Source organism: Pteropus medius, unplaced genomic scaffold (genome assembly GCF_902729225.1).
Source record: "Pteropus medius unplaced genomic scaffold, Ma_sr-lr_union100, whole genome shotgun sequence".
In the NCBI taxonomy this organism is placed as follows: Eukaryota; Metazoa; Chordata; class Mammalia; order Chiroptera; family Pteropodidae; genus Pteropus; species Pteropus medius.
The window spans coordinates 6,460,857-6,488,823 of record NW_024354503.1 but is presented as its reverse complement, the minus strand read 5'-3'; the positions used below and the strand labels follow the sequence as shown (position 1 = coordinate 6,488,823).

The 27,967-nt window shown below is 39.0% G+C and overlaps 1 protein-coding gene across 8 annotated transcripts; it reads right to left on the bottom strand.

Moving 5' to 3' along the window:
- Nucleotides 1-1,628: 1,628 nt before the first annotated feature.
- GMEB1 (glucocorticoid modulatory element binding protein 1) lies at nucleotides 1,629-27,165 on the bottom strand. Of its 8 annotated transcripts, none has more exons than XM_039854074.1 (10): nucleotides 27,144-27,165; nucleotides 20,586-20,743; nucleotides 15,625-15,737; nucleotides 14,775-14,899; nucleotides 13,603-13,706; nucleotides 11,264-11,421; nucleotides 9,488-9,619; nucleotides 8,092-8,229; nucleotides 7,507-7,629; nucleotides 1,629-4,996 (listed from the first exon to the last, which is right to left on the bottom strand). In XM_039854074.1, the coding sequence occupies exons 2-10, from the start codon at nucleotides 20,711-20,713 to the stop codon at nucleotides 4,296-4,298; spliced, it is 1,722 nt and encodes a 573-aa protein (XP_039710008.1). In that variant the 5' UTR covers nucleotides 20,714-20,743; nucleotides 27,144-27,165; the 3' UTR covers nucleotides 1,629-4,295. The 8 variants fall into 8 exon arrangements, with proteins under 8 accessions (XP_039710008.1, XP_039710007.1, XP_039710003.1 ...); XM_039854073.1 differs by lacking the exon at nucleotides 27,144-27,165 and adding an exon at nucleotides 26,923-27,078; XM_039854069.1 differs by lacking the exon at nucleotides 27,144-27,165 and adding an exon at nucleotides 26,703-26,832.
- Nucleotides 27,166-27,967: the final 802 nt, after the last annotated feature.

The window sequence follows — 27,967 nt, the reverse complement described above, 5'->3', positions numbered from 1 at the left end:
GCCCCATCAGGTGACTGATGGAGTTAGGAAGGCTGCTTTAGGTAGTGAAGACTACAGTCTCTGAATGTATGCTGAGGTTTGGGTCTTACAGGTGCCTTTGAGAAGAACTGATTATCTCAGGAGTTCCAAGAGTTACTGACATGGCAGAAAGGCTATTACTGACATGCAGAGATCCAAACGTGATTTAGTTAGAGAAGTATGTAGTATGGCTAAAGAAGTTGGGGAAAAGTAGAGCCTTCTAGAGGAAGTCAAATAGTGTAGCTCAGGACAAAGGAAGGTGTTCCAGGATTGAGAAGGAAACCTGGAAAGGACTCAATTATGGTCACCTAAGAGAAATTCCAGGGGCAAAGAGAGTCCAAATCTAGCAGAAATGATTTCTTGCAGTCCCTTGTCTAGTGCAACAACCTCGGTTATTATAGTACATTACAGACTTACACGAGAATTTCCCAGGGAGAAGGTATCCTAGGTGTGTGGGAACTGCACTAGGTAAGTTGTCTGAAAATGCAGGAGCTAACCTAGTATGTTTTTTCACAGAAAACACTATTTCCTCAGGAGTATTGCCAAAAGTGAATCATAACCTCATGCCAATTTTCAGAATTCAGCCTTTTCTTTATCCTTCCTACTTCCTTGACCTGAACCAGTTATAATTCAATGAAGTAGAATTCCCAAGTTTCATGCTTGATTTTTCTTTTATAATCAAATATTAACAATATCAGTACTTCCCACCAAACTTACCTTTAGTGTCTTTTATGAAAATGGGATAAAATGCCACCACTAAAGTGTCACACCACATGAACTGAATATTAATTTCCAAGGTATTTGGATTAACATTGGCCCTTCTTCCCTAATGTGAACAGACATGTAAAAGAAATGCCAAGTGAAGTGGCTTTAAATCTTGAATATTCGAGTCTATTGTCCATTTTTTACTCCAGAATAATTAGGAGTGTTTTTTTGTTTGGTCTCGTTTGGTGGGGGGTAGGGAAGGAGACTGAAAATTGAAAAGGGGACGAGAACAAGGTATGAGCCAAATGGAGACATGGCCAAGATGAGACAGTTGTACAGTTGTACAGTTGACTCTGAGGCCTTTGTGGAAACCACACGACAGGAAGGTTTGGGGCATTTACCTTCTGCCAACTAAACTCCAATCCTGCACTGGATTCATCTAATGGAAACCTGGAGAAGCCGACACATGACTTGGCTTTCTCCAGTGGGTTCCGCTTAGGGAGACTGCCCATGCTGCCGACTCTGCCTGGTTCTAGAGGCAAAAGCAGCAAGAGACTAGGGGTTTTTTTTTCTTGTAAAAATAAGCCCAACTACTTGAAAATGGAGTACAAAGAAAAATAGCCAAAATGGTCTCTCCTAAATCTGTTTGGGTACATACCTTCTCCAGGAAGTACTTCCATACTTGTTGACCCCTGCCCCCAAGCTGGATTAGGTTCTTGATCCTTTGTTTTCTCAGCTCTCAGCCAATAGCTCTATCACTGCACTTACCCCAGTATGATGATCTGTTTCAGTACCTCACTAGAGAAGAGCTTAACCTTTTTGTGCCTTTAGTAAGTAGTCCACTGAAACCTATGGACCAATTCTCAGAATAATGATTTTCAATTCGTGAAATAAAATACATAAGATATTACAAAGGAAACCAATTATATTGAAATATAGTTCTTAACTCCAGACAACCCCTGGAGTATGAATTCCTTGAGTGCAGAGACTATGTTTTCACCTCTATACTGCCAGTGCCTAGCACAAAGCCTGGCACATAAATGGTACTTACAAATGTTTATTTAATGAATGAACAGAAAGATGGCTTCTGCCAAGTCAGCCTGAGGAATGGTTCATTGCAAATGCTTTTGTGCATACCAATGGCTTGCATATGTCTCATCTCATCTAGGATCATCTAGACCAGGAATGTGAGGGAACCCCCACTCAACAATGAGTGACATAGCATCTAGCAATAATGACAGGCTATTGGAAGCCTAGGAAGACAACAAAGCTCGTGTATTTCCACCGGCCGGAATATTCAGAAAGTAAAAGTAAACAGGCTGTCTTTAGAAGGAGGGGATCTCTTGACTCTGGAAGCATGATGCTTACACTACTTTAAAACATCAACAGCTCTGACAGAGGGAAGAAAGGAACCTGAGCTAGCATGTAGATGTTCTCCAGGGCTCCCCCTGTCCTGAACGAGCCTCTTGTCTCTGGGAAAGAGAAAAGTGTCCCTAAAAACCACAATAGGGATGATGTGCCTTTCTAGGTTCAAGTAGCAGTTTTAGGCTTAGACAGAAATATTGGTTTTGTTTATGTACCAACAAGAAACCTAAAGAAGCAAGAAATAAAAGCCACTTTCCTCACTAAAGATATATAAATGACCAAAGGTTTGTTCTAAGCTGATTGCTACATCTATTAAATATTTTGAAAAGAAAAATAAAACCCCAATTTTAAAGCTGAAAACCACAAGTATATGGGGTTCAGAAGTCTCACCCTTAAGGCTTTTAAGATTAACCCTCCCAAGTCAGAGGGCTCCTCCATCTATATACAGCCATCTGAAAGATGGTAGAACTCAGTTTTCACTTGCTTGACAACAGGGCTTCCAACATCTGTTGGGAGAAACATGGCTTCAGGTGGGTGCCTTCTTAAAAAAAAAAAAAAAAAAAGGAAACTACAGGTCAAATTTTGCTTTTAATTAAAAAAAAAAACAAAAAAAAAAACTTCCACTCCTAAGGTGTGTGCTTTCTTTTTTGACCTATTTTTCCTTTATATTGTCTGCAGTTTCTCTATCTTTTCCCTAGTGCAATAAACAATGAAACCAAAGAAATAAAATCAGGGTCCACTCTTGCCCCAAATACTGAAGATGGTCAGAGAAGGCATCACAGCATGGAAAAGGGCCCAGCTCTAAATATATAAGCAACATTGAAAAAAAAAAACAAATAAGATAACCCCCTGCCCCAAAGACATTATCACTGACAATCCTGGTACATTTCTTATAGTATAATCTTGCAGACAATGCTTCTTTCCCAGGGAGTCCAGCTTGCTCAGGAGGAGACATCTACTCGGTCCCTCAGGATAGGCTGGGGGTGTTGTCTTCCTGACAAGCCTAAGGTTTTTATGAGCTCAATATCTCACAGAAACATCTGTGATATAAATGGTATAGATGAATCTAAAAGAGGATGAAGGCAGGCAGGCGCCTGTGTCACTGTTCTCCAAATCAGCCAAAAAGCTGAAGAGCGTGGGATCTAGGAGACAGATGCCATTAGCAGTTGAAGGATGGAGGGAAGAACAAGAGGAAGCACCAAATGAGTGGCTGCTTTTGGTTCCAAAGCCAAAAAAAGGACCCACCAAAAATGGCAGCTGGTCTAGATAAGGAACTTCCTGCTCCTGGAGTCATGCAATGAAAATGGTGGCCTTGGATCCCCACTCCCAAAATAGCCACAGTCCAAGAACCAGAGCAATTTATACCACATCACACAGTTCACAAATGAATGGACTGATCTTAGTTTAGGAAGGTAAGTGCTTTGACCAAGGGTGAGTGCGGGAAGGGGTCCATATTGGCTTGAATCCCAAAGCACAGCTATAATATCCCTGGTTTCTATTTCTGCAAAGCCACAGGCCCCTGATGCTGCTTGCTTCATGGAGATGTACCCTTCCACTTATCACTGGCCTCTCCTCAAAATGGCACCCATGGTGGTAACCCTCAGAGATATCAAGGGGCATCAGTTGTACTTCTGGAAGTAAGATAATTTCTTTGCCCCATCCTGGCCAAAGCACTTCCCTTTTTAAGCTGCTGCTCCAAAAAGCAGAGTGTCCCTCCAAGCAGAGTTCAACTTCCTTGTTTCAGAGTTTTGCACTGGCCTCTGAGGGCCCTTTCCAGGATACAAAATAAAGTATCCTCTGCATCCATGTGTGAGTGGGTTACCTTCCAGAGTCAAGGTTGTGTTCCAGAGTTTGGTCAATGCATCTTTACAAGAATAAAACCACATGCATACATAGACAGACTAGCCTGGAAAGGGCTTTCTGGATAAGGTTTCTGGTTATCTTGATGCTTCCCTAAAAGAAATAACTTTCTTGCTGTAAGAAGATTAGGACATTGAGTGACCTACTCTCAAATTCTGGAAGGGCAACTTGTTTTTGTCCATTTTTCAATGAGGGGGCGGGAGGGACCCAACATTTTCAGTTACAGCAACAAGATTTTGTTTTAGAGAAAAAAAAGGATCCTATGTGGAAATGAATGGGACAATGATAAAAGTAAACAAATAATTAAAATTCCAAACCAAAACATATCCTGGCCCCGATATCCCGAGTTAATCCTCTAAGACAACAATCTCCACATTGTGGACTTGATGCTGATGTTCTTCCATCTCAGCCACGACTTTCTCCTCAGTCCTCAGCTCTGTCTCCAAAATGACTGCTTTTCCCTCAGTATCCTCAGCCTCTGGGTCTGGGGCCGGGTCAATCTCAATGATGGTCTGCCCATCCTCTGAGGTGCTCTCAACAGCCTGGATTGCCGAGGTCAGGCCAGACTCCATAGCCACCAACTCCACAGGGCTCACCATGGTGGTCATGTTGCCCAGGGTACTCCCATCCTGCATGGCAGTAGAGCTTAGCAGTGCCAAGCTAGATGAAGGGTGGATGGTCACTGTGTCTGGTGAGCTGCTCTTGGCAGAGGAGACCACTGTGGCATAGCGAAAGAGCTGAGGGCCAGAAGGCAGTGTGTGGACAGTCACAGGACTGGAGCCCTGGCTGAGGGTGGCCACTGGAATATTGCCCATGGAAAATGACTGACCCACTGGGGTGATGGTGATGGGTGAAATGACTGTGAACTGAGGCTGCTGGACAGGAGGAGAAGGGCTCAGGACGGTGGTGGAAGCTGGCCGCTGGAGCCGGGGCCTTTTTGGAGGCTTAGGAGTGCTCACAGGCATCAGTACCACATTTTGAACCGTCTGAGATTTCAGCCTGTGATCCTGAGCTTGCTTCTTCTGCTCTTCCAACTGGCGTTCCAAGTCTATGGAAAAAAAAGACAGACTTTGTGTGGAGGGAAGTATAACCTTGGGAATGTAAATTGGGAGTGAGGGACCTGGGATCTTGTTCTGGTCTTGCCACTGTGAAGCCTCAGGAAAGTCACTTCACTGTTTTCAAAAAGAAACTAGACTGGATGATTTTTACAAATCCCTCCAGCAATTATATTTCTTTGTGTGATTTATAGGCAGGGAAAACAATTCAGAATCTTTTCAGACTGTGATCCTACTGTAAGAAGGTCCTGCGGCATTTTGTCACCCGTCAACAAAATGCAGACCAAAAAAGCCTCCAGTTGGTCTTGCAGTTTATATATGCCCTGCTAGAGCCTACAGATGAAAATAAGGAATATTAACTCAATCCTTTTGGAACTTCCATGGACCTACAAAGGAGCTACAATGGCTACCCTGGAACACAGTGATTCCCAAACTGTCCTTTAAGGCAAGATCACCTTACTGGTGACCCAAATGGTCTCAGTCTACCATTAGCCCCCATAGAGGTCTGCAGAAAGTTATAGAGGAAGTCTCTGAGAATTACAGAACTGAAGGAGGTCTTAGAGTTCTAACACATTAATTTTAACAGAGAATCAGAGAAATAGAATGACTTACTTAAGGTCACAGAGCTTGGACTAAAACAAAAGTTTCTGATGGCTGACTTGGTATCTTTTCTACCATAATACACCTACCATTACCTCTGCAAGTGTCCAATCCAACCTTGGTGACCACTAGTGAGTCTGGCTCTACACTAGAACTTTTTTATTGCTTAGTATCTGATAAGCAAGCAATAATCAATCAGTTACAAATGTAGAGCACTTTGTTCCCTAATGACCACCAAGAGCAAGTCAATTCCTTGCTTGGAATAAAAGGAGTAAGTAAGGATCAAGAGCATGTTCAAAAATTATAAAATACTATATATTTTCTATCCAGCTGTAATCAAAGAAATGTAAACCTAAACAAAATGCCAATTAAATTTATATTTTTTTAAAAAGTTAAATCAGAGAATATCATAAGTAACAATGCCCGATGTTGGTGAGTTCAAATTGGTAACATAAATCTTGGAAATTTGACAATAATTCACAAAATCCATAAAAAAATTATCAATACCATTTAACTTCAAGCTTGGAAGTAGTTTAGTCCTGGAAGTAGTTTAAAAGGCCATAAAAAGAAAAAGCTATATTCATGCAAGTTCACCGCAAAATAAGATACCGAAGACTATTTTTGAAAATTTAAATGCCATCCCTAGAAGAATGTCTAGGTAAAGTACTACATAGCAACTTGGAAAAATATTACCAATTTGGAAAAATATTAATAGGTCACAGTGAAAAAAATCAGACAACTAAACTTTATATATACAATGATTAAAACTATTTAAAAAAATAATATGGACAAGGAACCAGAAGCCTACATTTCTAACAAAAACTGTTTTTCAGATGGTATAAAGTTTCAAGGAGGAAGATAGTACTGGATTAGGAGGAAGAAGACAGAGTTCTACTTTGGGCTTCACTGTCAAATAGTGATGTGGCCCCAGGCAATCATTTATCCTTACTGTCCCTCTATTGGGTTATCGGTAACATTGGGATAAATGACATTCCTAGGGGGATCAAATTTAAAGGGTATCTCTGACAGTACTTGGTAAACTGAGTTTAAAATACAAACTGGCTATAAAAATAAGTTTAAAACAACCTAAACTGTTCTTCTCTTACCAAATGATCTTTCTTACCTTTTTTCTTTATGATTGACTATAGTTCTACATCATTTAAAGGCTGATCATCCATACCTCTGACTTGTTTTGTATCTTTCACCTGCCTTAGCTCCTTCAAAAGCCTGTCTTGATTCTTTTCAGGTATAAGTGATAACTTCTTTTGTCCTTCTATCATACCCCCATATGCCTCTGTCACAAAACTGATTACTTTCTGCACTTATTTCTATGTCTTCTTTCCCTTGAGTTCCTTGAAGGCCCTCAAGAGACTGACTGTCTTATTCAGTATTATATTTCTAAAACCTGATTTGGAGACCAGCACAAAGTAAGTACTTGATAAAAAGAGTGACATTACCCATGTGCTCATAATTTCTGATTACCACGAATAATGGAGAAGATGCTAAATGTATATCTATCAAAAGACTCAGTATTAATAATGTAAAAAAGAAAAGGCCAATTTGTTTCTTCTACTACCAATGTTACTGGATTAATGGAGCATTTTAGCAGACATCTTAATCCTCCAAAGATATTGAAGAAGGAACATGACACTGGCTTCTTTCTCTTTGCCTTTGTGCCTCCTCTATTTCCTACTACTTCACCTTACCTGGGGATGTGTATAAAGAAAAAGCCAAATCTGATACTATGTGAATTAAAAGAAAGAAAAAGATAGAAAGAGAAAGAGAGGGTGTGGGGAGAAGAAAGAAGGAAAGAAAGCAAGCCAGTTCTGAGAAAAATCAACAAAGAAATGGCAAGACTCAAGGATATTAGCATATCATCTAAGAAGAGAGATGTTATACACACCTGTCAGAGTATAGAGAAATTGCTCTTCTCCCTGCTCTACTTGGTTCCTTCTGTTGTCCAAAACCTTCTTGACCGTGTCCATTAGGCCAAATGTATGTGCCACATTATTGAGAACAGCGGCATCTAGTTAGAATAAAGGACATGTGTGTTGAGTTAAAAGAGAAAGGTTCCACCAACTTCCTGTTGTGCTGTTTATAAATATGAAACAATCTGGAAATGATGTGACTATTCTAATTTCATTAAAAAAATTTTTTTAACAAAGATTTATCACATGTATAACTTATTACATCTATGTTACTATATTAATGTATTTAACTCTGGAGGAGGAAATAAATAGATAGATAATTACTTTCTGGCACCATTTACAAAGGCAAAAAGTACCTGTGGAAAAAACATGCCCAGATCTGAGTTCAAAACCGTTATGAACTTTGGACAAGTAACTTAACTTTTATGAGCTTTAGTTTCCTAATCTGTAAAATCAGGATAATAATACTTATACCTCAGTGCTTTAATGAGGCTAACAACATCTGCTACAGTTGTTAGTGTTTAATAAATGATTGATATTGTTAGGATTAATGCACTTACCTGTGACCTGAAAGGGAGCCTGGATGAGCCGCTGCTGAACCCCCCTGAGTAGCTCCTCTATTTCCTTCTGTATATTGCATACAACCTCTTCCATCAGCCCTACATCAGCTATTCCCTTCCAAAACATCAGAGTGTCCTCTGGCACAAGAGGGATAAGACAGAAGGTAAACAAGGGATGCTATATATACTTAGGCACATCTCTACAATGCATTAAATTCAAAATTATTTCAATTCAAAAGAATTCCTTGTTGTTGGACATTTCTAGGAAAAGGGAAGAAGCTTTTGGAATACTAGCTGCCTCCCTAAATTGGTAACTAATTATTTGGCCTCTTCAGCAAACTAGGGACTTGGGATAATTTCCTGTTTGTCATGACCTCTATTTGTCATGCCCTCAGTTTGTCATGCCCTCTGGCTATAAGGAACAAGTATCTTCCTCTAATAAATATATTAAATTGAATATTAAATAAATATTAAATATTTAAATAATTATTTAAAATTAAATATTTACGTTTTTAAAGTTAAATAATAAAGATGTTAAATTAAATTATATTTTTGAAAAAGATATACTCCCCTTAATCATTTACTAAAAAAAAAACCACAAAGAGTTGAATAGGTGGTGTTATAAGCTCTCTGAGAGTAAGAGGCTGTTTTTTTCATTTACCTGTCTAGCATCTAGCAACAATGCCAACTAAAAAGAGGCAGCAATAAATATCTGTTAAATGAATAAATGAATGCAGGATGATGTAAAGCCTCTCCTGGTCCCCTCTCAGTGAATCATCATTAATCACCATCCTATACCAGAGGTCACAAACCCGCTGCAAACCAGTGGTCGGTGGCCTGTTAGGAATTGGGCCACACAGCAAAAGGTGAATGTCAGGTGAGCAAACAAAGCTTCATGTGCACCTGCTCCCCAGCACTAGCATCACCACCTCAGCTCCACCTCAGATCATCAGGCATTAGATTCTCATAGGAGCACCAGTCCCTGGTGCTAAAAAGGTTGGGGACTGACCACCTGTTACCTAATTTTTTCTTCTAATATCTTGCAGCTTATTGTATCTAAGAAATGTACAGAAAAAAAAAAGTTGGAGGCAGTTTGACAAGATGAAAAACATGGACTACAGAGTCAAATTCAGCTGAATTCAGCTCTGATACTTATTGGTTGTGTAACTGGTCTTAGGCAAGTTGCTGAACCTGTCTGAAAATCAATTTCTTCATGTGTAAAATATGACTTTGCAGGGCTGTTGATGGATTAAATAAGAGGTCTGCAATACCTCTCAGTGATAACATGCATGAGAAAAACCAGCAAAAGTAATTCAGAGGGCTGCTGTGTCCATAATCATAATGGTGATAAAATCACAAAACCCTGCAAGATATTTGAGACCCATAGAAAAAGTACCTGAAATTTCCTCTGAGTCTTTCTTCATGCCCTCCTCTGTGGCCATGGTGACAGCAGCAGTGAGAGCCGAGTTCCATTCCAACCCTGCCTCTTCCATACTCTCTTCTGAGATGGCAATCTGTGTGATGCTACCTAAAAGCAGTCCATTAGAGGTAAGGCCAGTGAATTTTATGAAAAAGTCATAGCTATCCTCTAACTCATATTCAAAGCCAAAGAGACCCTGTTATTTTAACATTCTGGCCTTTGCCTGCAGATCCTTATAGTAAAACTAGAACCCCAGGTAAGCCAGGTTGAATATTGGATTTTCTAAAGAAAACCCGCCTTGCCAAAGAAAATGTTTTCTTCTTACCCTGAATAGAAAATGAAAATAACTTATAAAATCACAAAAGAGCAATCTGCTTTCTGAGCAAGTATGTTCTGGAAAGAGACTGAATGTGGGCATGATTGCCAGGCTGCCGGCCCTAGACTTAGTGAGAAGGAGAAGGACCTGAAATAATTTGAGAAAAGTAAGGTCCTTAGTCAAGAGCCCTGCTACATACGAGCATGTCTGATATTAACCATCCAGATAAACTCTCCGAAGTTGCCATAACTTACTTATCAGCCTATATAAGAGAAAGGAAAAGAAATGAAACCCAAAAACTCAGAAAAGAGGAGACCTACAAATAGCAGATTCACATAGGAAAAAACTTTTGCTATCAATTATACATTAAAATTTTAAACAAAAAGAATTTAAAAAAATCAAACTGATCTAGACAGAAATATAGACAAGTGTGGAAGCTTCACACTGAAGGATATCAATAATCAAGCAAAGATGTAATATTAATATGGATAATCAAGTAAAGGAGTTTTGGCCAAATAAAAAGGAATCAAATAATTTCATACCATTTTCACTTTTCAAATAAAAGAAGCACATGAACAAAAATTCAAATTGCTAGATGTTTTATACTTTCCTGAAAGGAACTTAGGTTTTAAGAGATTTAGCTTCTACTCACCCAATCATTACTCACAGAATATTAGGTCTGACTAAAAGAAACTGTAAGAGGTCATTTTTTAAAGCATAGTACTTCCCTTAGATCCTTTAACATTCTTGCATCTCTGTCAAGCATATTTGTAAGTCTTCTAGAAGCAGAAGACACATTTAAGAATCTTAGCTGTGCTAAGTCTCTAGCTAGACTAACTGAATCAATAATAATCTCACATGGCAATATCTTTCCTGGAGTCGGGCAGGGAGCTCTAGTCCCAAACTTCAATACTGAAGTTAAGTGTGTGCCCATCCTGTCTCATTTGTGAGAAAACCTCAGCTTGGTTATTTGAAACCCTTCCAGGCAGAGTTCTTTGATCCTTATAGCAATCTCCAGAGTCCATCCCAGCCAAGGATACATTGCCTTTGATACATCTTAGTTCAACAATTAAAAACATTTCACCATTCCTGTTTTGACCACTATCAGAGCAAAGGATTTTCAAAATGATCCAATTTCAAAGACATGCCAATTGGCACCAAAGTGAGACCACTGAATAAGCATTATAATTACTGAATCATCCTTCTAATGTTTACCATGCATTGCAAGAGAGAAATAAGGAAGGAGGCCGAGCCAATAGGAATCAATGGGAGAAAACAAACATCTGTTTCTAAAGCATGGAATCCCACTCAAGATCACCATACCTTTCAGGGACATCAATACTCATGAGAATTGAAATTAAGAAGCAAAGTAGAAATAAGGGTAAAAGTGCTACCAAAAAACATAGTGGGTTGTCAGGTGGTTTCCTACCCCCTACCATCGGCCGAAGTGGGTGTCTGCACCACACTTGTCTGCTGTCCTGGCACTGGAGCTCTTGCGCTGCTGATCAGAAGATCAAATTTGGTGCTTCTGCAGGTATTGGAGCAAACCTTGTCATGTTGGTAAAAATCAATTTGTCCGGAGTCCATCATTTTCCTATGCAAAGAGAGACAAGAAGTACCAGTTCAGCCTGCACTTCATCTAGAGGAAACTAGGCCTTGGGGACAAATAGAGACAAAGTTGCTGAGTCTACTCTGTAGATTAGTGAAACCTAATAGTATTAAAAGTCATTAGGTTGCAAAAATTCTGATTGAGGCTATAAAACTTTCATTGGTCCTGCCCACATTTACAAATACTCCTCTTCCCTCCCTCGTCATAAGTACTCTCAAATTTTATGTCCTGTTATCACTAAGCTTCAGGTATATACTCCTGATAATAGCTAAGTTTTTCCACAGAATCTCTGAAACCAAACCCAAAAAGGGAAAAAACACTACCTCATATCCCCAGCACAACAGAGAAATACCACAAAAGAATTAGAATTTTATGATGAGATTCTGATGTATTAGACCAGCAAGATCTGTTGATACTTTTAGAGACATAAAACTTCAGCATATTTCTTTCCTTTAAAAACTTTAATAACAACTGTCCTATAAATACAGAGCCAAGTTGATTATACTAACCCCCCACTATAAAATGTCCTTATAACTGGATTCACAGACATTGTTATAAGCCCTGAACAAAACCATCCGGTATTTTGATTATCATAAACTCTTATAATGTTACTTGTCTTTCACTAAAGATTGTTTAGGCATTCTTATTCCTTTTTACATTTGAGGAAAGATGGCATATGCTTGTTTTTCTGGGCAAATAAAACAGGTGAAGAACAACAAAAATGAAAGTTAAAGGTATTCCTCCTCAATTTCATTCAACTATTGATTTCTACATACAAATCATCTGGAATGAATGTTTTTTAAATTATGAGTCTCTATAAAAATAATATCTGAAGAAAAAATTAACATCTTTTGTAAAAAATAAACTATAAAGAAAACAACTGCCTTTTAAAAAAATATTCCACAACACAGAGATAATGTCAACAGTTTGGCATATTTTCTTCTAAATTTTACTTGTGTATTTTTTAACACAATTAAAATCACACTATTTAATTGATTTTATATTTTGTTTTCCTTCTTACATTACATCATAAGCATTTTCCTATGTAAAAACTCTTTAGAAATATTTTAATGACCATATATCCCATAGAATATACACATATATTTAGATGAGCCATAATTTACTTTAGATATACCTTGACTATATGTGAAGGCAGACTGTAATTTTCAGCATAATGTTGCAATGTACATCTTTATGCTTGAATCTCTACAAGCACTAGAGACTTTTCTTAGACAGATTCTTTAAAAAGAATTGAAGAGGAAGGGTAAGATGTTTTTGAGGCTCTTGATACGTTCTATGAGGAACTTCTAATTCTTGACCACATTTACAAATTTTCAAGAGCAAGCAGGCACTTGTGCGTGCACTCACGCCTGCCCATCCCCTCTCCCTCAACCCCCCCGCCCCCGACCTCTGTTTATGCTATGTGAAGACACAGTGAGAAAGCTGTCTACAAGCCAGGAAGAAAGTGTTCACCAGAAATGGGCCATGTGGGCACCAAGATCTTGGACTTCCTAGCCTCCACAACTGTGAGAAATAAATTTCTGTCGTTTAAAAAAAAAATTTTTTTTTTCTATCCGTAGGCGAGAGCTCAAGGAATACCAACTAATGTTAATCTTCAGAGGGAAATAAATTACAATAGTAAACTTCCTGCATAAAGAGATGGTGGTGGGGATATTATGCATTCTGAAGTTTATTTCTATGGTACAATGATAGCAAGGATTGAATTCATTGTGCATCACTGGTATTTATTAACAGCACCCTTCTACTTTACCAGATTATCCCAGGATTTGTTGGTCAGCCTACACTTCTCCATGGTTTTTATGTGGTCAGCCTACACTTCTCCACGGTTTTTCCTTAGCACCAGGCTTAGCTCTGCCTATGCTTGGTGATCTCAAAAAGGACTGTCATCTACTCCTGAGTTTCTCTGCCCAGAGGAAAAATTTGCCCTAGATGCTGGGAAAAGCGAATTTAATTCAATCTTCCTGCTCTCATAAGTATTTTAAGAACAAGTTAATGAAGATCAAATAATACACAAATTGTTTAAGCCAATCCTTCAAACAGAATACAAATTTCATATTAAAGAGAAAAGACTGAATTCTCTGGATTCTACCATGACTATGTGCCCCAAAGTCCATTGAAAGGTATGTTCTTGCTATTAAAGCTCACCTGAGCATGATTCCACCCAAACGAATGGCTCTCTTCCAGTCCTTCAGGGTGGACTTGCCAGCCAGATGAACAAAATGCTTGGGGCTGATCAACTGATCATTGAACTAAAGTTAAAAAGAAAGTCCAAAATAATCTAATGTCAATTTAGGAAGGACAAGAGAGAAAGAAAGAGATAACTCTCCTCATTATGTATAAAAAAATATCCAGATAATCTTAAGTCATAGCCTTGTATCATCTAGCCTCCTGCCCTCTTGTGCCAGAGAAGATGATCTTTCTCTGAGCACAGTGCTCTCTATCCTGGTACAAAGGTACAGATGACACAAGGAAGATCAGAGATTATATTGATTACCATTTAAAATTCATTTATGCTCTGAATCATTTGGTTGGGTCCAATGCTGCAAAGGCTGTTTAATTAAACTGAAGTAATCTTTCCAGCTCTAATGACAAGATTCAGGATATAGTGGAAAGAATTAATATAGTAGAAACCAGTAACACTGCAGAGCCTCGAAACTCTGTAATCCTTAGTGATTCTAGGATGATGCCACTGATAGTGACTACTATCTAACGGTATAGCTATGGCTACCAATGGAGAGGATATTTTTATTTTCATATTGTGCTCTCATGATTATTTTTATCAGTAATAACTTTTTTCATTTTTTTTTAGTAATAATTTTCAATAAACTCTACCATAATACACATCGGTGTAAGGCATCTTACGTATATTATCTCAATTTGTCTTCTAGCAACCTTATAGTATATACATATATACATATGTGATTATTCATATTTTAACATGTGAGGCTCTGAAATATTAAGTAACTGCTCAAGGTCACCCAGCTAGTCAATGTTGGAGATGGGACTCCATCCATTCATTTATTCATTCAACAAATACTTATTGATAAATATACCAAGCACTATTTGAGGTACTGTGGATATACATTGGTGAACAAAACAGACAAGTTCTCAGCTCTCATGGAACTTGTTTTCTGGTGGGATCTGAATCCAGGCCAATTTTACTCCGAAGTTATTTTTTTTTTACTTGATGCAATGAAACTATAGTCATAAAATTAAAAATATTAACATGGTAGAAAAAAGAGAAGAGGCATTGAAACCATACTCTCTGAAAACAAGGAGCCCCAAAACAGGCCCCAATGAGGAGAAAAGACAATTACCTTGACACACTTCACATTTATTCCTGGACATACAAACTTCTTCCAGAGGAGAATGGCTTTGCTCTCCCCACAAGTTATAGGGTAAGCAATTTCCATATCCTCATTTGCTTCTATAGTGCTTGCATCTGAAAATGGAAAAATATCAGTTATTTATCAAACACTCTTCCCCAAAGCTTAATTCAAAAATCTCTAGGCTCCTGGTTCCTCTGAGAGGCTAACAGTTTATACTGGCTGGTACTGTTTAGAAATCCTCTGGAAGAAGTTTGGCATAACAGCTCTCTTACTAAGCTCCCACTATGGACTAGACACTATGCTATATGCTTTTACATGCTTAATCTTATTTAGTTCTTACAACAATCCTGTGAGGCAGTGATTGTTTCCTATGTTTTACATGTATATACGTGGGACACAAAAAGGTGAAGTGACTTTCCCGAGAACACACAGCTAAGAAGTGAGAAAGTAGGCTTTAAACTCAGGTTTGTCTAATTTCAAAGTTTCTTTCCACTTTCTTTCCACTGACTGCCTTCCAGTCAACACCTCATCAGTTTTCATCGGCAACCTCTCTAATAACAGGGATTAACATTGAGGCTCCAATTTCTTTGTGAGATTTTTATAGATGAAAAATCTTTTCAGCAACCCTAGCAAATTGATATCAAACAATCAACTCACAGCCCTAGTACCTTAGTCAGTGGTGCCTTAGTCAGTAGTGTTTCTAGATGTGCCACCATCAAATTGATGGCTGCAACATTGGTAGGGCAGATTGGGTAGGGGGGAAAATAAGGTACAAAAGACAATAAATCTCAACCAAAGAAACTAAGGTCAAATGTTCCAGATTAACAAAAAGACTTACCAATCCCTTCTTCAATTTTGTGTATTGTGTGAGTTTCTACTGCTACAACTGCCGTGTTGTTCTCGGACCCGGCTTCATAAATCCTGTTGTAAAAGTGTCCATCGATAAACAAACTACATAAATCATGAAAAAATTAATATTCACAGCATGGGAGTTAAGAAATTTGTTTTACTCTATCTCAAAAGGAATAAAATAAATATACTTTACAATTGTATGTTAGTGCTTTGACAAGTTCCCCATAAGTTTTAAACTCCAAGGCTGCCCATGACTGCTTAGCAGCTTTTACCATGGAAATGAATCAACAACTTTCTTCATGTCAAAGGAAAGTTCCTCTTGCTACTGTATTTACACCAGTTTTTCCCTTTATAACTTTAAAAGCTCATGATATAAAGTGTTGCTTCAAGTATAAGATTAAGTCATATTACAGAATTATCCTAAAAAGATTAAAAAGTATTACTGCTAAACACTTCAAGACAGAAAGAAACTGTTGACCATAGAAGTTGATGTCCCTTGTTGGAATCTAGGCACTGAAGCATTTTTTAAGGCACCATAACCAAACTATTGATATGAACAGAGCCTAGTAAAAACAAAAAAAAAAGAGAGAGAGAGCGACTATGCCCAAAGTAACCAGCAGTAACTAGAGGTACCACTTAGGAAAAGTGTTTCTCTAAAATGTTTCTACTTTCTAAGAAATGGGCTCAGAACCTAACATGATACTGTCATGTTCTTTATTTAATTTCTGTAATAAACCAAATGTGTTCATTATTGCATCTTGTTATTTGAAAGCATTGCCTGAATAATCTCCTTTGCATTGATGATTATCCACCCCACCCCCCATAGTGACTGACACCTCTAGAACAGACCTCCCTTCTGAATTTCACACAGGACAGTTAACTGCTAAATGAATAAATATATTTGGATGCCCCATAGGACTTTGTTGAATTTATTATGTATAAAATAAGCAAGTTCTCTTCCCTCTTTTACCTCCCAACTACTCTTCCTCCTATACTCCCCATCCTTGTTGATGGCACCACCCAGCACACTATAGCCTAAGACAGAAGCCCAGAAATTACACTATATTTTTCCCTTTCCTCCTCCTCAACTACCACATAGTCAGTGACCAAATCCTGCCAGATGCATCTCTTTAATGCCAGCCTGTCTCTATTTCCTACCTATCTCTATTTCTACCGCTACCGTCATTAGTTCAGGCTTCATCATCTCTAGTCTGAATTAGTCTCACTGCATCTACCTGATTTTCTATAGTCCCACCAGAGTGATCACATAACTCCCTCCTTAAAACCCTTCAAAAATCTTCTCCTTGCCTTTAAAGTAAAGCCCCAAATCTTTAATACGATATTTAAGTTCCTCTAAGATCTGACCCCTGGTTTCAACTCTTCCCAAACTCTACTTTATAATCCAAGCCCTAGCCATACCAAATTATTTCTGGTTCCCAAAATTGCCATCTTTCTTACATCTTCTATCTTTGCTTTTACTTCTCCCTCTTCGCAGAACATCCTTCTCCAACTATTTGTTTTTGTTTTTGATCTTTTTTGAGTAGCCCCTATAATGCTTTTTCTTTCATCTCAATCCCTCCAGTATAATCACCCACTTCCTCCTTTGTGACCCAACTGTACTTTAGGCTTTTGTCACAACACCTATAATATTTAATACTATGTACTTGTTTACTTGTCTGTCTCTCCTTGGGCAAACTCTAAGAGGTCTCTGAGACCAGAGTTTATGTCCTATTCATTTATTCAATCAATGCCTGGCAGGTAATATTTTAATTGGAGCATGGCAAAACACCCAATAAATGGATGTTCAGTGAATGAAGATTGTAAAAAACATGCGAAAACACTGCTTCAAGTAAGATTAGTAAACTCATTCTAAATTGACCTTAAAATAATAAATTCCTATTTACATATAATTTCAACAACCAGTAAATTGTACTTGGGGTGGGAAATAGGAGCATGGTCTATATTTTTATGAGTAAACAAGGTTATCAGGAAAATAATTTCTAAAGCAACTCAGGATAGTGATGGATTTACCCTAATACTCTATACTTACTATAATTACAGTCAAAAATCATAAAATATGTTCAAAATATTAAGGCACTAAAGATACTAACATGCCTTATGAATCATTAAAGAAAAGTAAAATTATGTTTACTAGAGCTTTAAAGTTAAGTCTACATTATTGTATTCTAATTCTCTGAAAACTGAAAATCCACATAAAGTTAAGTTCTTTTTATCTAGATGTTAAGGAAAGATATTCTAATAACTGAATATTAGGATTAAGATTATTACATAAACGAAAGAATACCCTTCTGATCTGAAAGAGTTTATACATCTTCCTAAGAACTTAAACTTTCTAATAGGGAGGGATATGAGCAAGAAAGGGAAAGTAGGGCCATTATTCCTCAAATTGAACTACTATTCCACTACATTTGAACTGAATTCCTCTACAGAAGAAGAATGAAATCAGCATAGTCAGTAAACTTATGTAGTATTAAAAACACCATCCCTGATCTCATTAAGTTAGAAATTCTATTATGAATCCAAAATGAATTGGAAAGCCAAGAACAGTGATGGAATTCAAGTACCTTCACTCCCCAAGAACTTTTTGAGTATGTTATAAAAGATTTTATTTGAAAAGTTAATAACCATTCTTTCTTTTTTTAAAGAAAGTATATGCTGAACAAGTCGTCTATGTTGAAAAGCTCCCAGAATCAGAAGCCTTCTAGATACTTTAGTATTTATGTTTTTAAAAGAAGTTAAATGTGGGCATATTTTAAAGCCCATCTAGTGTTATTCTGAAAGTATCATCTTATACAATGTGCCAGGTTCTATGTATTCATATGGGGACATGGTCATGCAGACACTACTTTTGCTTCATAATGTATTCCTGAAAATATGTACATAATGAATACTTGAAAAAGTATAAAATGTCATATATGCAAAAGCTAAACAACATATAAGTCTTATATAATGAAATATAAAAATATTTACATAAATTCTCTATTTCTTGCCTTTTGGATATAATCTTTACCAATATATTCACAGTAATTCATTCATGTTCTTTGATTATTTCTTTCCTTCATGCTTGAACCTGCAGCCAATCAGGTTAAGCATGACTGAGGCCGAAGACTGATACCTCGTGATTGCCATCATTGTCTCAGGTGTATTAAACTTACGAGATCTGTACCTCTTATCACTAATATCCATCTTTTTTGTTCCCCACTCATTTTTATAAAATGAGGCTAAAATGCAATAAAACATTCTAATAATTTAAAAAAACACAGAGAAATCAACCAAGCACCAACTGGCAGGCATCGCAAAATGCAGTACCTCAAAATGTTTATTCACAAGCTCATATACTAAATTCAATGTAAACAGTAGATTGGGAAGTCAATATATGCTGTACAAAGATGCCTATATCTGATCAAGCAATGAGAGTTCCAGAAAAGGCAATATCATTTGGGAAATAAGAGACAGACAAGAGAAAAATAAATGTTACTAAATCTTCAGAAGAATTAAGTCTCTAAGTAGCAGAGAAGTTTTTTCTGTCTTTACTAGAGATAGAGCAAGTGACGACTAGAGCACTTTGGAAAGATAGAAGAAATTATGACTCATGAGAAAATAAAGCTGCCCAGAACTAAAGAACCTACCCTTCAATTCTTCCTCATGTACCAAAATGTAACAACTACAAGTATGTGTATGTGTAACAAATGAAATTCCCACACAAGTGAATAAGAATAAGAAGGCATAATCTGTTGGTGCCAATAAAAATGTAAGTCACTCTATCGACTACAGTTCAGGAATTACTTATATCAACTTTCCTTATAGATCTTATACTATTTCTGAATATTAGAATTAGATTCTTAAAACTATAATTAGATTCTTAAAACTAAAAAGTCTTAATCTTTTACAGATATATACTAATATCTGGGATTTGCTTCAAAAAAATTCAGGAATGGGTAGATGTAGAGATGAAATAAGACTGGCCATGTGTTGATAATTGTTGAAGCTGGGTGACTGAGTGCTTACATGGAGGTTCATTATAGTATTTTCTTTATTTTGGGGCATATTTGAAATTTTCTATACTAAAATATTTTTAAATTATCAAGAGAGGTAGATTGTCTTTCTCCAGAAGTTTTTAAAACAAAGTATATTACTTAGTAAATTGGGATTGGATTATATGTTTGCCCAAGAACATTTCTAATCATATGAAGAATCTTTTACACTCCCCAATATAAAATAATTGCCCCTCCTTTCTCTCTGTAGAGCCAATTCTTATTTAACCTTCAAGACCATAGATAACTTTTTAAAACTTATCTCTTCTTTCAAATTCATAGTGGTTCCTCTGAATTAAAAGCACCTTCTAACCATTTAGCACTTCTTAGATTTTGCCATGTAAGTGATCTCTTTATTTATATATATGTACTTTTGGTTTGCACAACTAGACTGCAAGCTCCATGATGGTGGGAACCATGTGCTCCATTTCTTCCAACACCTTCATAATACATTGTATAACAGCACACAGTTTATATATATTTTTTGATAGACTAAGCCTGATAATTTGTCCATCCATGAGAGTCCAGAAAGCTTCTAGGAGGAATACTTTTATACTTGCCTTGCCTAATTGCCTCTCACTCTAACTACACTGTCTTTTGGTAAACACGTACTAAGGCCTTGTGCTAAGCAGTGTGGGTAAATAAAATGAGGAAGCTATGTAACTTACCCTCTAGGGGCTCACAGTGGAGAAGAGAGGGAGAGACAAGGAAACAGCTAACCGTTGTAATAAGTATTACAATGACGAATATAGCACTCAATACATTATAAAGATGAGAACTTAGCCAGCTCTGAGACTGCTGTTGAATTGTGCTAAGCAAACATAAATTTAAATTTTCCCCACTCTTTAAACTTCCCAAGATTTTCAGAATATCCAAATCTCTAGTCACTTACCCTTGTTGCACAGGCTGTAACTGCAAGATCACTTGAGTTTTAGTGTCTTCAGGGTTCTCTCCTTCATTTCCTTCAGTGGGTACCACAACCACATCCCCGACTGGGACACTCACTTCTGCATTAGCCATCTTTCACATGAAGTCAGATAGCTGAGGCTGCTGTTAGAACAAGAAGCACCAGTAATTTTATCTGGTTGGAAAAGATGGCAACCATAGGAAAGGGACACCAAGATAATGACTACCATTTCCAAGGGCACCCTGGAGTTCATGGTCCCCTGAAAGGGATGGGAACATGAGAAGAGGCTGCACACAGGCTCTGATCTTTTCAGAAATGCCTCAGTACTCACTTGCTATTATAGATTTTCTTAGTATGCGTGATTCATTCAGTGGCATGCTAGAACCAGCTCTATCAGCTCCTGAGAATCAATTGTGCACATCTCTCCCCAACTCCGAGTTTAGTGACCTCAAGTTGATAGCTTAAAATCAGTGATTGGGAGTATATACACCATAGATATTGGCAAACACTACAAATCAAGAGTGTGTTGTTTTTTTTTTTCTAGAGAGCTGGTTTACAGCACACCACTAGTTCCATCCCAAACAGTAAGCTTCTAGAAAGTAGGAATCTATATTCTTTGCAACCAGCCATTACATTTCAAGTGCTCTGTCCTTTGTGTGTACTCAACAAGTATCTGCTGACTAAGTGAGCTAAGCTGTACGAAAAAAGAAAGATGACTTGCATCATATAGTTGTTTAATAAATGCTGAAATCAATTGTAAGACCTCTAGGAACTTCTTAATACCTCTTTGTCTCAGACCGAGAGAGATGATCTCACCTGACATCTCTCTTGCAGAGCTATTGGGGAAACCAGTGTCCAGCACCACATTCTCCTTGACACTAAACTGACTCAAAGCATTATGCCAATCTTAATGAAAACTCAGAAGACCACAGGATGTTGTACAGCTGTTTAGTCTTTACAGTTGAAAAAAAAAAGTGTAATTTAAGAGAGCATAGATTAGAGCACTGTATTTACTTAGATATACGAGTATGTGAAGACGACTAGGATTGTGCTAAATGGAGTAGACTCACGACAGATGCAAGTTTGAATATGTAACTGGTAGTCAGATGACTGAATCCGCATCTCAGCTCTGCCACAGCTCATTTGCTTTTAACATACATACTTAAGCATAGTAGTGTTTCCCTCATGTGGACCCAGAATACTTTTCCAGTCTTATCTTTAACTATAATACCCCGAGAATCCTAAATTCCAGCCATACCAACCACCCACTGTATTCTGAACATATAATATGTAATTTCAGGTTTCTGTACTTTGTTATTTCTTAAGACCAAAACTCCTTTCTTCTTCATCCTCTCCCTTAAGGCTCAATTCAAAGTCCACTCCTCTACATAGCCACGGCCAAATCATTTTCTTTTCTGTAGTACCCTAATGTGTGGTTTGTAGCTCTCCTCTACTGTTTACCGCACTGTGCCCTCTCCTCTAGTGTTTATCACACTGTGCCCTGTATTGCAAGTCAATTGAAAAGACATCGGTCTTTACAACTACACTGTACTTTGTCAGGACAATCCCAAAGATCTGCTCATCACAGGCACTGACATACATTGGTTTGATCAATTTTTGTTTGTATCTGACCTAGTTAAAATCCTTATATCCAACTATACTTCTGCCCTTTATGATTCTCACATTCAAATGTTATATCTGAATTTTATACCTTCCTATATCCAAAAGCCTCTTAAAATATCTTGTAGGCACCTTAAACTAAATTCATGTACCCTCTCAAACCTGTTCCTGTTTCCTGCCTCAGTAAATGGCGCTACCCTCCACCCATTTGTTCAGGCCAGAAACTAAGGAGTTATTTTTGACTCCTCTTTCTTCTCTTTCTAAAGCCAATCAACCACTAAATCCTATTCGTTCTATCACCTATATATCTCTTTTAACCATCTCCCATTCTCTGTATGTGCTGCCACTACCATATTCTAAGGCACCACAGTTACTTGGATTTTTCCAGGTGCTCATCAGTATCCTAAACGCTGGTCTTGCTCTCCAATCCATTATCTTTAGAGCAAAGTGATCTTACTAAATAAAGGCCACAAGCCACTTCTCCACTTAAAAATCCTTCAGTGGACTCCCTTTGCTGTTAGAATAATGTGCAAACACTTTAACATGCCTTACAAAATCCTCCAAATCTGTCCTCTGCCTCTCTTGCTAACCTCATTTCTCATAGTTCTTCCTCTTACATTGTGGACTCCTATCATTGAATTTTTCCCAATTTTTCAAAAATGCTGTACTTTTTCACCTGAGCTTTCACACTTGTTTCCTCTACCTGGAATTCTCTTCCTTCCTCTTTAGTTAGTCACTGCTAAATTTCTTTTATTTATTTAAAACATCACTTCCTCGGGGAGACTTTCGGTGACTTCCCTGACTAGATTTGAGCTTGTGTTCTTGCACCTTCAATGCCTGCAGCAGCCATGTCAGAACCGTCATCCCAGTTTGTCAGCCTCTCCCCACCAGACTACATCCTGGGAGAGTAGAGATTGCTCTTCTTTTTCATTAGCTCCCCTGTGCCTAGCTCAGTGCTCAGGACACAGGAATATAATAAACAGTTTTCAAATATCAGGCTTCTAGCTACAAAATTACCTATCTAAAACTTTCTAAGGAAATCTGGTACATAACGGGTATGTAATAAACACTTTTGTAATGAATGACTCATCTTACCTTAAAAGACTTAGAATTTTCTACTTTTCTAATTTAGGGGATAAAATTTGCTTACGCAGCTAAGCTAAGCTGCCTGACTTATTACCCATCATTATGGCCAGTTCAACAAATATTTACTGAGTCTCTACTCCACATCAGGCATGGAGTTAGGCTCCTTGGATATGAAAAGGGACAGTATCTGCTCTTAAGGAATGACAGAAGAGAAAGATACATAACATTGTCACATACTATAGGAAAAATGTAATTGCAAGATAATACAGTACAAAATCTGAACTTCTGTAAATTAAAGGTTTAAAACTAGAAACTAAAAAAAAAAAAGAGAGAGAGAATCAATGGACTGATGTGGCTGGCTTCTGGAAGTAGAACTAAAATAATTAGGCCCTTTGAGTCTAGAAAAGCCAAAAAGAGATATGATGAAGCATACAAATGCCATTGAATCCTAGAGTAAATGAACCAATGGATATCTTTAAAGTTTGAATTATAAAAATGTAGGATGAATTAAAAAAATAATCGCTGTTAACATTTGTTAGGCACTTGTTTATTGTCAAGCACTATTCTGTTACTATTACATATTTAATGAATTTAAAAGATGTAATACCTTAGTATGTATCAAGCTTATAGAATTTATTATTCAAAAAAAGGGGGTTTAAATTTTTAAAAATTAATAGTGTAGGTGAATTAATGGGTTAGAGAAGCAGAAAATTAAAGGATGCTTCTAGGTTCAACCTTCCACCCTATGGTTGAGTCCTCTTTGTAATACTCTGAATAAGTGGTTGACTAACAACTTGATTAATACTTTCCTCAGTAGGAATATATTTTATTCCTTACCCCTCCCACACCTTGGAACCCAAGAGGAATGTTCTGGCTGCTTCTCTAACTTTCTGAGAGTTTATCAAAGATAATTATAATCATCCACAATACGTCTCTCGGTGTCAGTCAGAGATACAGATCTGATTCAATGCAATTCTTACATTCTTTAAAGAAGTCAGTTTGGATTGAATATCTCTTATTACCCTAAATACCATATTCCTAGCAAGTAACCTGAAACCAGCTCTTAACCAGCATAGTACTGGCTAACTGCAAGGTCATCTCTTTGAGCTGAGCAAAAACTGAAAAGTAGCTCTTGTTTATAGCAACAAAAACTCTTGAGGCAAGAGTGAGTTGATCCTTTGGGTATTTTATGGAAGGGGCCTTAGAGTATTCATTGTGGAAACACACAACATTCCTGTAATTCTAGGAGAACACACATAAAGGAAAGATGTCAAATTATATGAAAAGTAAAAATCATTTGGTACTTATTTTCAAAAACAAAAAGACACCTTGAAAACAAATTCACAACTGCCCACGAAAACTATAGGAAAACTTAAACTACATCTGAACTACTCTGGGTTAAATTTTTTGTCATGAAAACTTATGTTTAAACCATAAGAAGATGTAAGCACAAGTGTCACATGACAGAGACATCAGAGTTGGTAGCTGATAATAATAGAAATACTATATATCCTAAAATTTCCTAACCCCAAAGTGTATTTATTTATTCCACACTGCAGTGTAATTTTTGTAGACTATGTAGTCTACTCTTAAGAAATTTCCAAGTTAAAACTTGAGGCCAAAACTCCTTGATTTTTTTCCCCTTTTTTATTCCTACTCATGCATTTAGGTGATCCAGATGTAATGCAACCAACATAAAGGCTAAACAGAACCACTGTGAGGGAAACAGCCAGAGCAAATTTAGTCACTATTGGAGACCACTATGTAGGTGTTCGGGAGAAGCGATGAGATAAAAGAGTTCTTTGAAGGGTCACCCTACTAGAGGTCAGGGGATTTCTGCTTAGGACAATACCAAAATAGGACCTAAACTAAGCCAGCGAAGTTGAATACAAGTTAGCTCTTCAATAAATGTTTGCTGAATATGCATAAATGGTTGACTAGTGAAAGTAAAGTCAGTAGACATTAAATACACACAATTGATAAAAGGCTGAAAAATTAGGGAAGATTGTGCAAACATTTAATGAAAAAGTCCCCCACAAGCACTTTGGTAACCATTAGCAGAGACAATGGGTGAGGGGAATAATAGAATTCCCCTGAAAAGACTAAAATTATGTTTATCCCTTTTCCTAATCCTCCAGGTTAAGGAGAAAAACCCCACTTCTTGGTTCTTCTAAACAGACACCAATCATAGCCCCTTTTGTATCTGCTATGAAGTGGTTTTGAGGTTTCATATTGAGAGGGGAACTCAGGCCTCCTTCTGCTCCTGAGATATCCAAGCCTTCCCCTGATCCCTCTGTCAAGGCTTGACAAGCCTAAATCTTGTGGATTACTCTCCAGGACTCCCAGGTCAGACTCTACCCTCATCTCTGTTGCCCCTCAACTAGGAGACATCTGGCCAATAATCCTGTCATTTCAGAAAGTAGGGGTACTCTGAGCTTCCCCTCAAGTATGTTCTCTCTGGTACTTAAAAATCTGGGTTTCACCCATCCTCTGACATATATTATCCCATTCTCTACCTGTATGTCAAGGAGGTACTCAAATCTTTCATTCCCTCATAGATTTGGACCCTTCTCATTCCTACTTCAGGGGGCTCTGAGGTGTCTCTACCGCCCCCTCATTTATGGGAAAGCTCACTTTCCCTTGGAGCTCTTCTTCCTTGTCCCCTGCTCCCACCACCCAGACGTGTCACCATGCCTTCGGAAAAGCACCTGCCTCTTTTCTCCTGGACTGAATGGCCAACCAAGGCCTCTAAGGCGCCCCTTGAGTGAAGCTTGGGTCCTCCTTTCCTCAGCAGAACCCACTCTCTCCTCTTGCTCCCCTGCCAAGGCTCCGAGGGTCTCCTTCCGGGCCGGCATCCAGGTTTCCCTCACCTTTCTCTCCCTCCCCCGACCCCAGCACGACCCAGACCTCGCCCCAGCTCCTCATCGAAGGGCCTGGTGCTCCCCGGACCCCGCCTCGAGTGCTAACCCAGGATCCCGGACCCCTTGCCAGGGTCCAGGGAGTCCGGGCCTCTCAGTCCGGAGTCACTCCGGCCCCTCCCGGGCCCTCGGCCGAGGACTTCCGGGCCTCTCAGTCTGGGGGCGCCGGGGCCCCCCAATGCCAGGCGAGCCGGCCCCCGCCACCCTCGGCCGGGGGCCGAGCTCGGGCAGCGCGGCCGGCCGCGCTGGGGCGGCTCGGCTGCTCGGGCGGACCCAGCGGCAGCGTCCCCACCCCGCGGCGCCGCGACGTCCGCTCGCCCTCGGCGGCGGCGGCGCACTGGGGCGGGAGGCCCGCGGAGGCAGCAGCCCCGCCCTCTGCGCCCGCCGCCCCTCGCCAGCCGCGCCGCGCGCGCGATCCGCCCCCGCCCCCACCCCCCCCCGCGCCCGCGCCCGCGCGCCCACCCCTCCCCCTCCTCACCGTCTCCGTCGGGCGGGCGGGCGGCGAGCGGCCAGGGCGGGCGGGCGACGGAGCATGCGCAGAAGCCGCCACGGCTGGTGCCGCCACCGCCGCCGCCAGGCCGGGCTTCAACACTTCCGGCCGCCGGCGCCGGCGAGTTGGCGCCTTAAAGGGGACGCGTCCCTATTGCCGACCCGGAGGAGGCTGAAACTTAGCCGCGGGGTTTTGAGTGAGCCTTTACCTGAGCAGGAGTCTTCTGCTCCGGAGAGTCAGTGTTAAGAAGGATGCTAGGGACTCTGATAACTCTTCTCCCTCTTACCCCCTTCAAAGATGAGGAAAATGAAGCCTAAAGTAAAGAATCACCTCACCCACAATAGGGGGTAAAGGCAGGTCTCTCGACTCCTCTGGAGGACTCTGACCCTTTTACCTCCCAAATCCTGTTTTATGAAGTGTACATCTTACCAGACCTCCAGAAGTTATGCCCCAACTATCAATTTGGAAGCAAAAGATCTGGTTGAGTACAGAGTCAGTAACTGGTCACGAGTCCTTGAGCAAGCTGCTTACATTCTCTGACCCATGCGCGTTTGCCAAGCCTTCCTGGTTGTGAGATTCTAGGTTCAAGTGTTAATTTCTTTGGGGAAATTACTTAACAACTCTAAACCTCTATTTCGCCTAAGGCATAAGATTGTTATGAGTGTTAAAAAAGGTGATACGTGAAAAGTACTTAGGAAAAATTTCTAGGGCCAGTAATAGTAATTAGCAAGTATTAAGACCTTTCTATATGGCCAGGCCTCGGGGAAGATGCTTTGGTCTCATAATCCTCATGGCAACCCTACTAAGTAGTTTCTTTTAACTCCCGTTTTACCGATTAAAAAAAAAAAAGAACAGGAAGCCAAAAGAAGTTAAATCCCTCAAGGTCACATAAACTGCAAATGGTATAACCAGGACTTCAACTCAGGTCCTTTCTCCAAAATCCACGCTTATAATCACTGCTTATAACCACTAAGATGGTTGCTGTGTTATTTATTAAGAAGAAATGAGGTGGTGGTGTGCAGGCACTTCTTTGAGGGGGAAGAATTGCTTCCTCATCTTGCCTTTTCCTGTGTCATATCTCTGCTATCCATCCCCTCTGTCATGAACAGGTTACGGGACGTTTTAAAAGTTCTTGATTCAAGGACAGGTAAGGCAGCTCAAGAGTAAACAATAGAACTGAATTTTGGGGGAGTCAGACAAGCTGGGCTCTAGTCTTGGCTTTAGCAACTTGGGGATCTTGGCCAAGTCACACC

Bases quoted from the DNA above. Each gene is read 5' to 3' on its own strand.
- GMEB1 (XM_039854074.1), bottom strand. From the start codon at position 20,713: ATGGCTAATGCAGAAGTGAGTGTCCCAGTCGGGGATGTGGTTGTGGTA. The intron at 9,620-11,263 runs GTAGGGGGTAGG...GACTGCTTTTAG, and splicing joins GACACCCACTTCGGCCGATG to GTAGCATCACACAGATTGCC. The intron at 7,630-8,091 runs GTAAGTGCATTA...TATTCTAACTAG, and splicing joins GGCTCCCTTTCAGGTCACAG to ATGCCGCTGTTCTCAATAAT.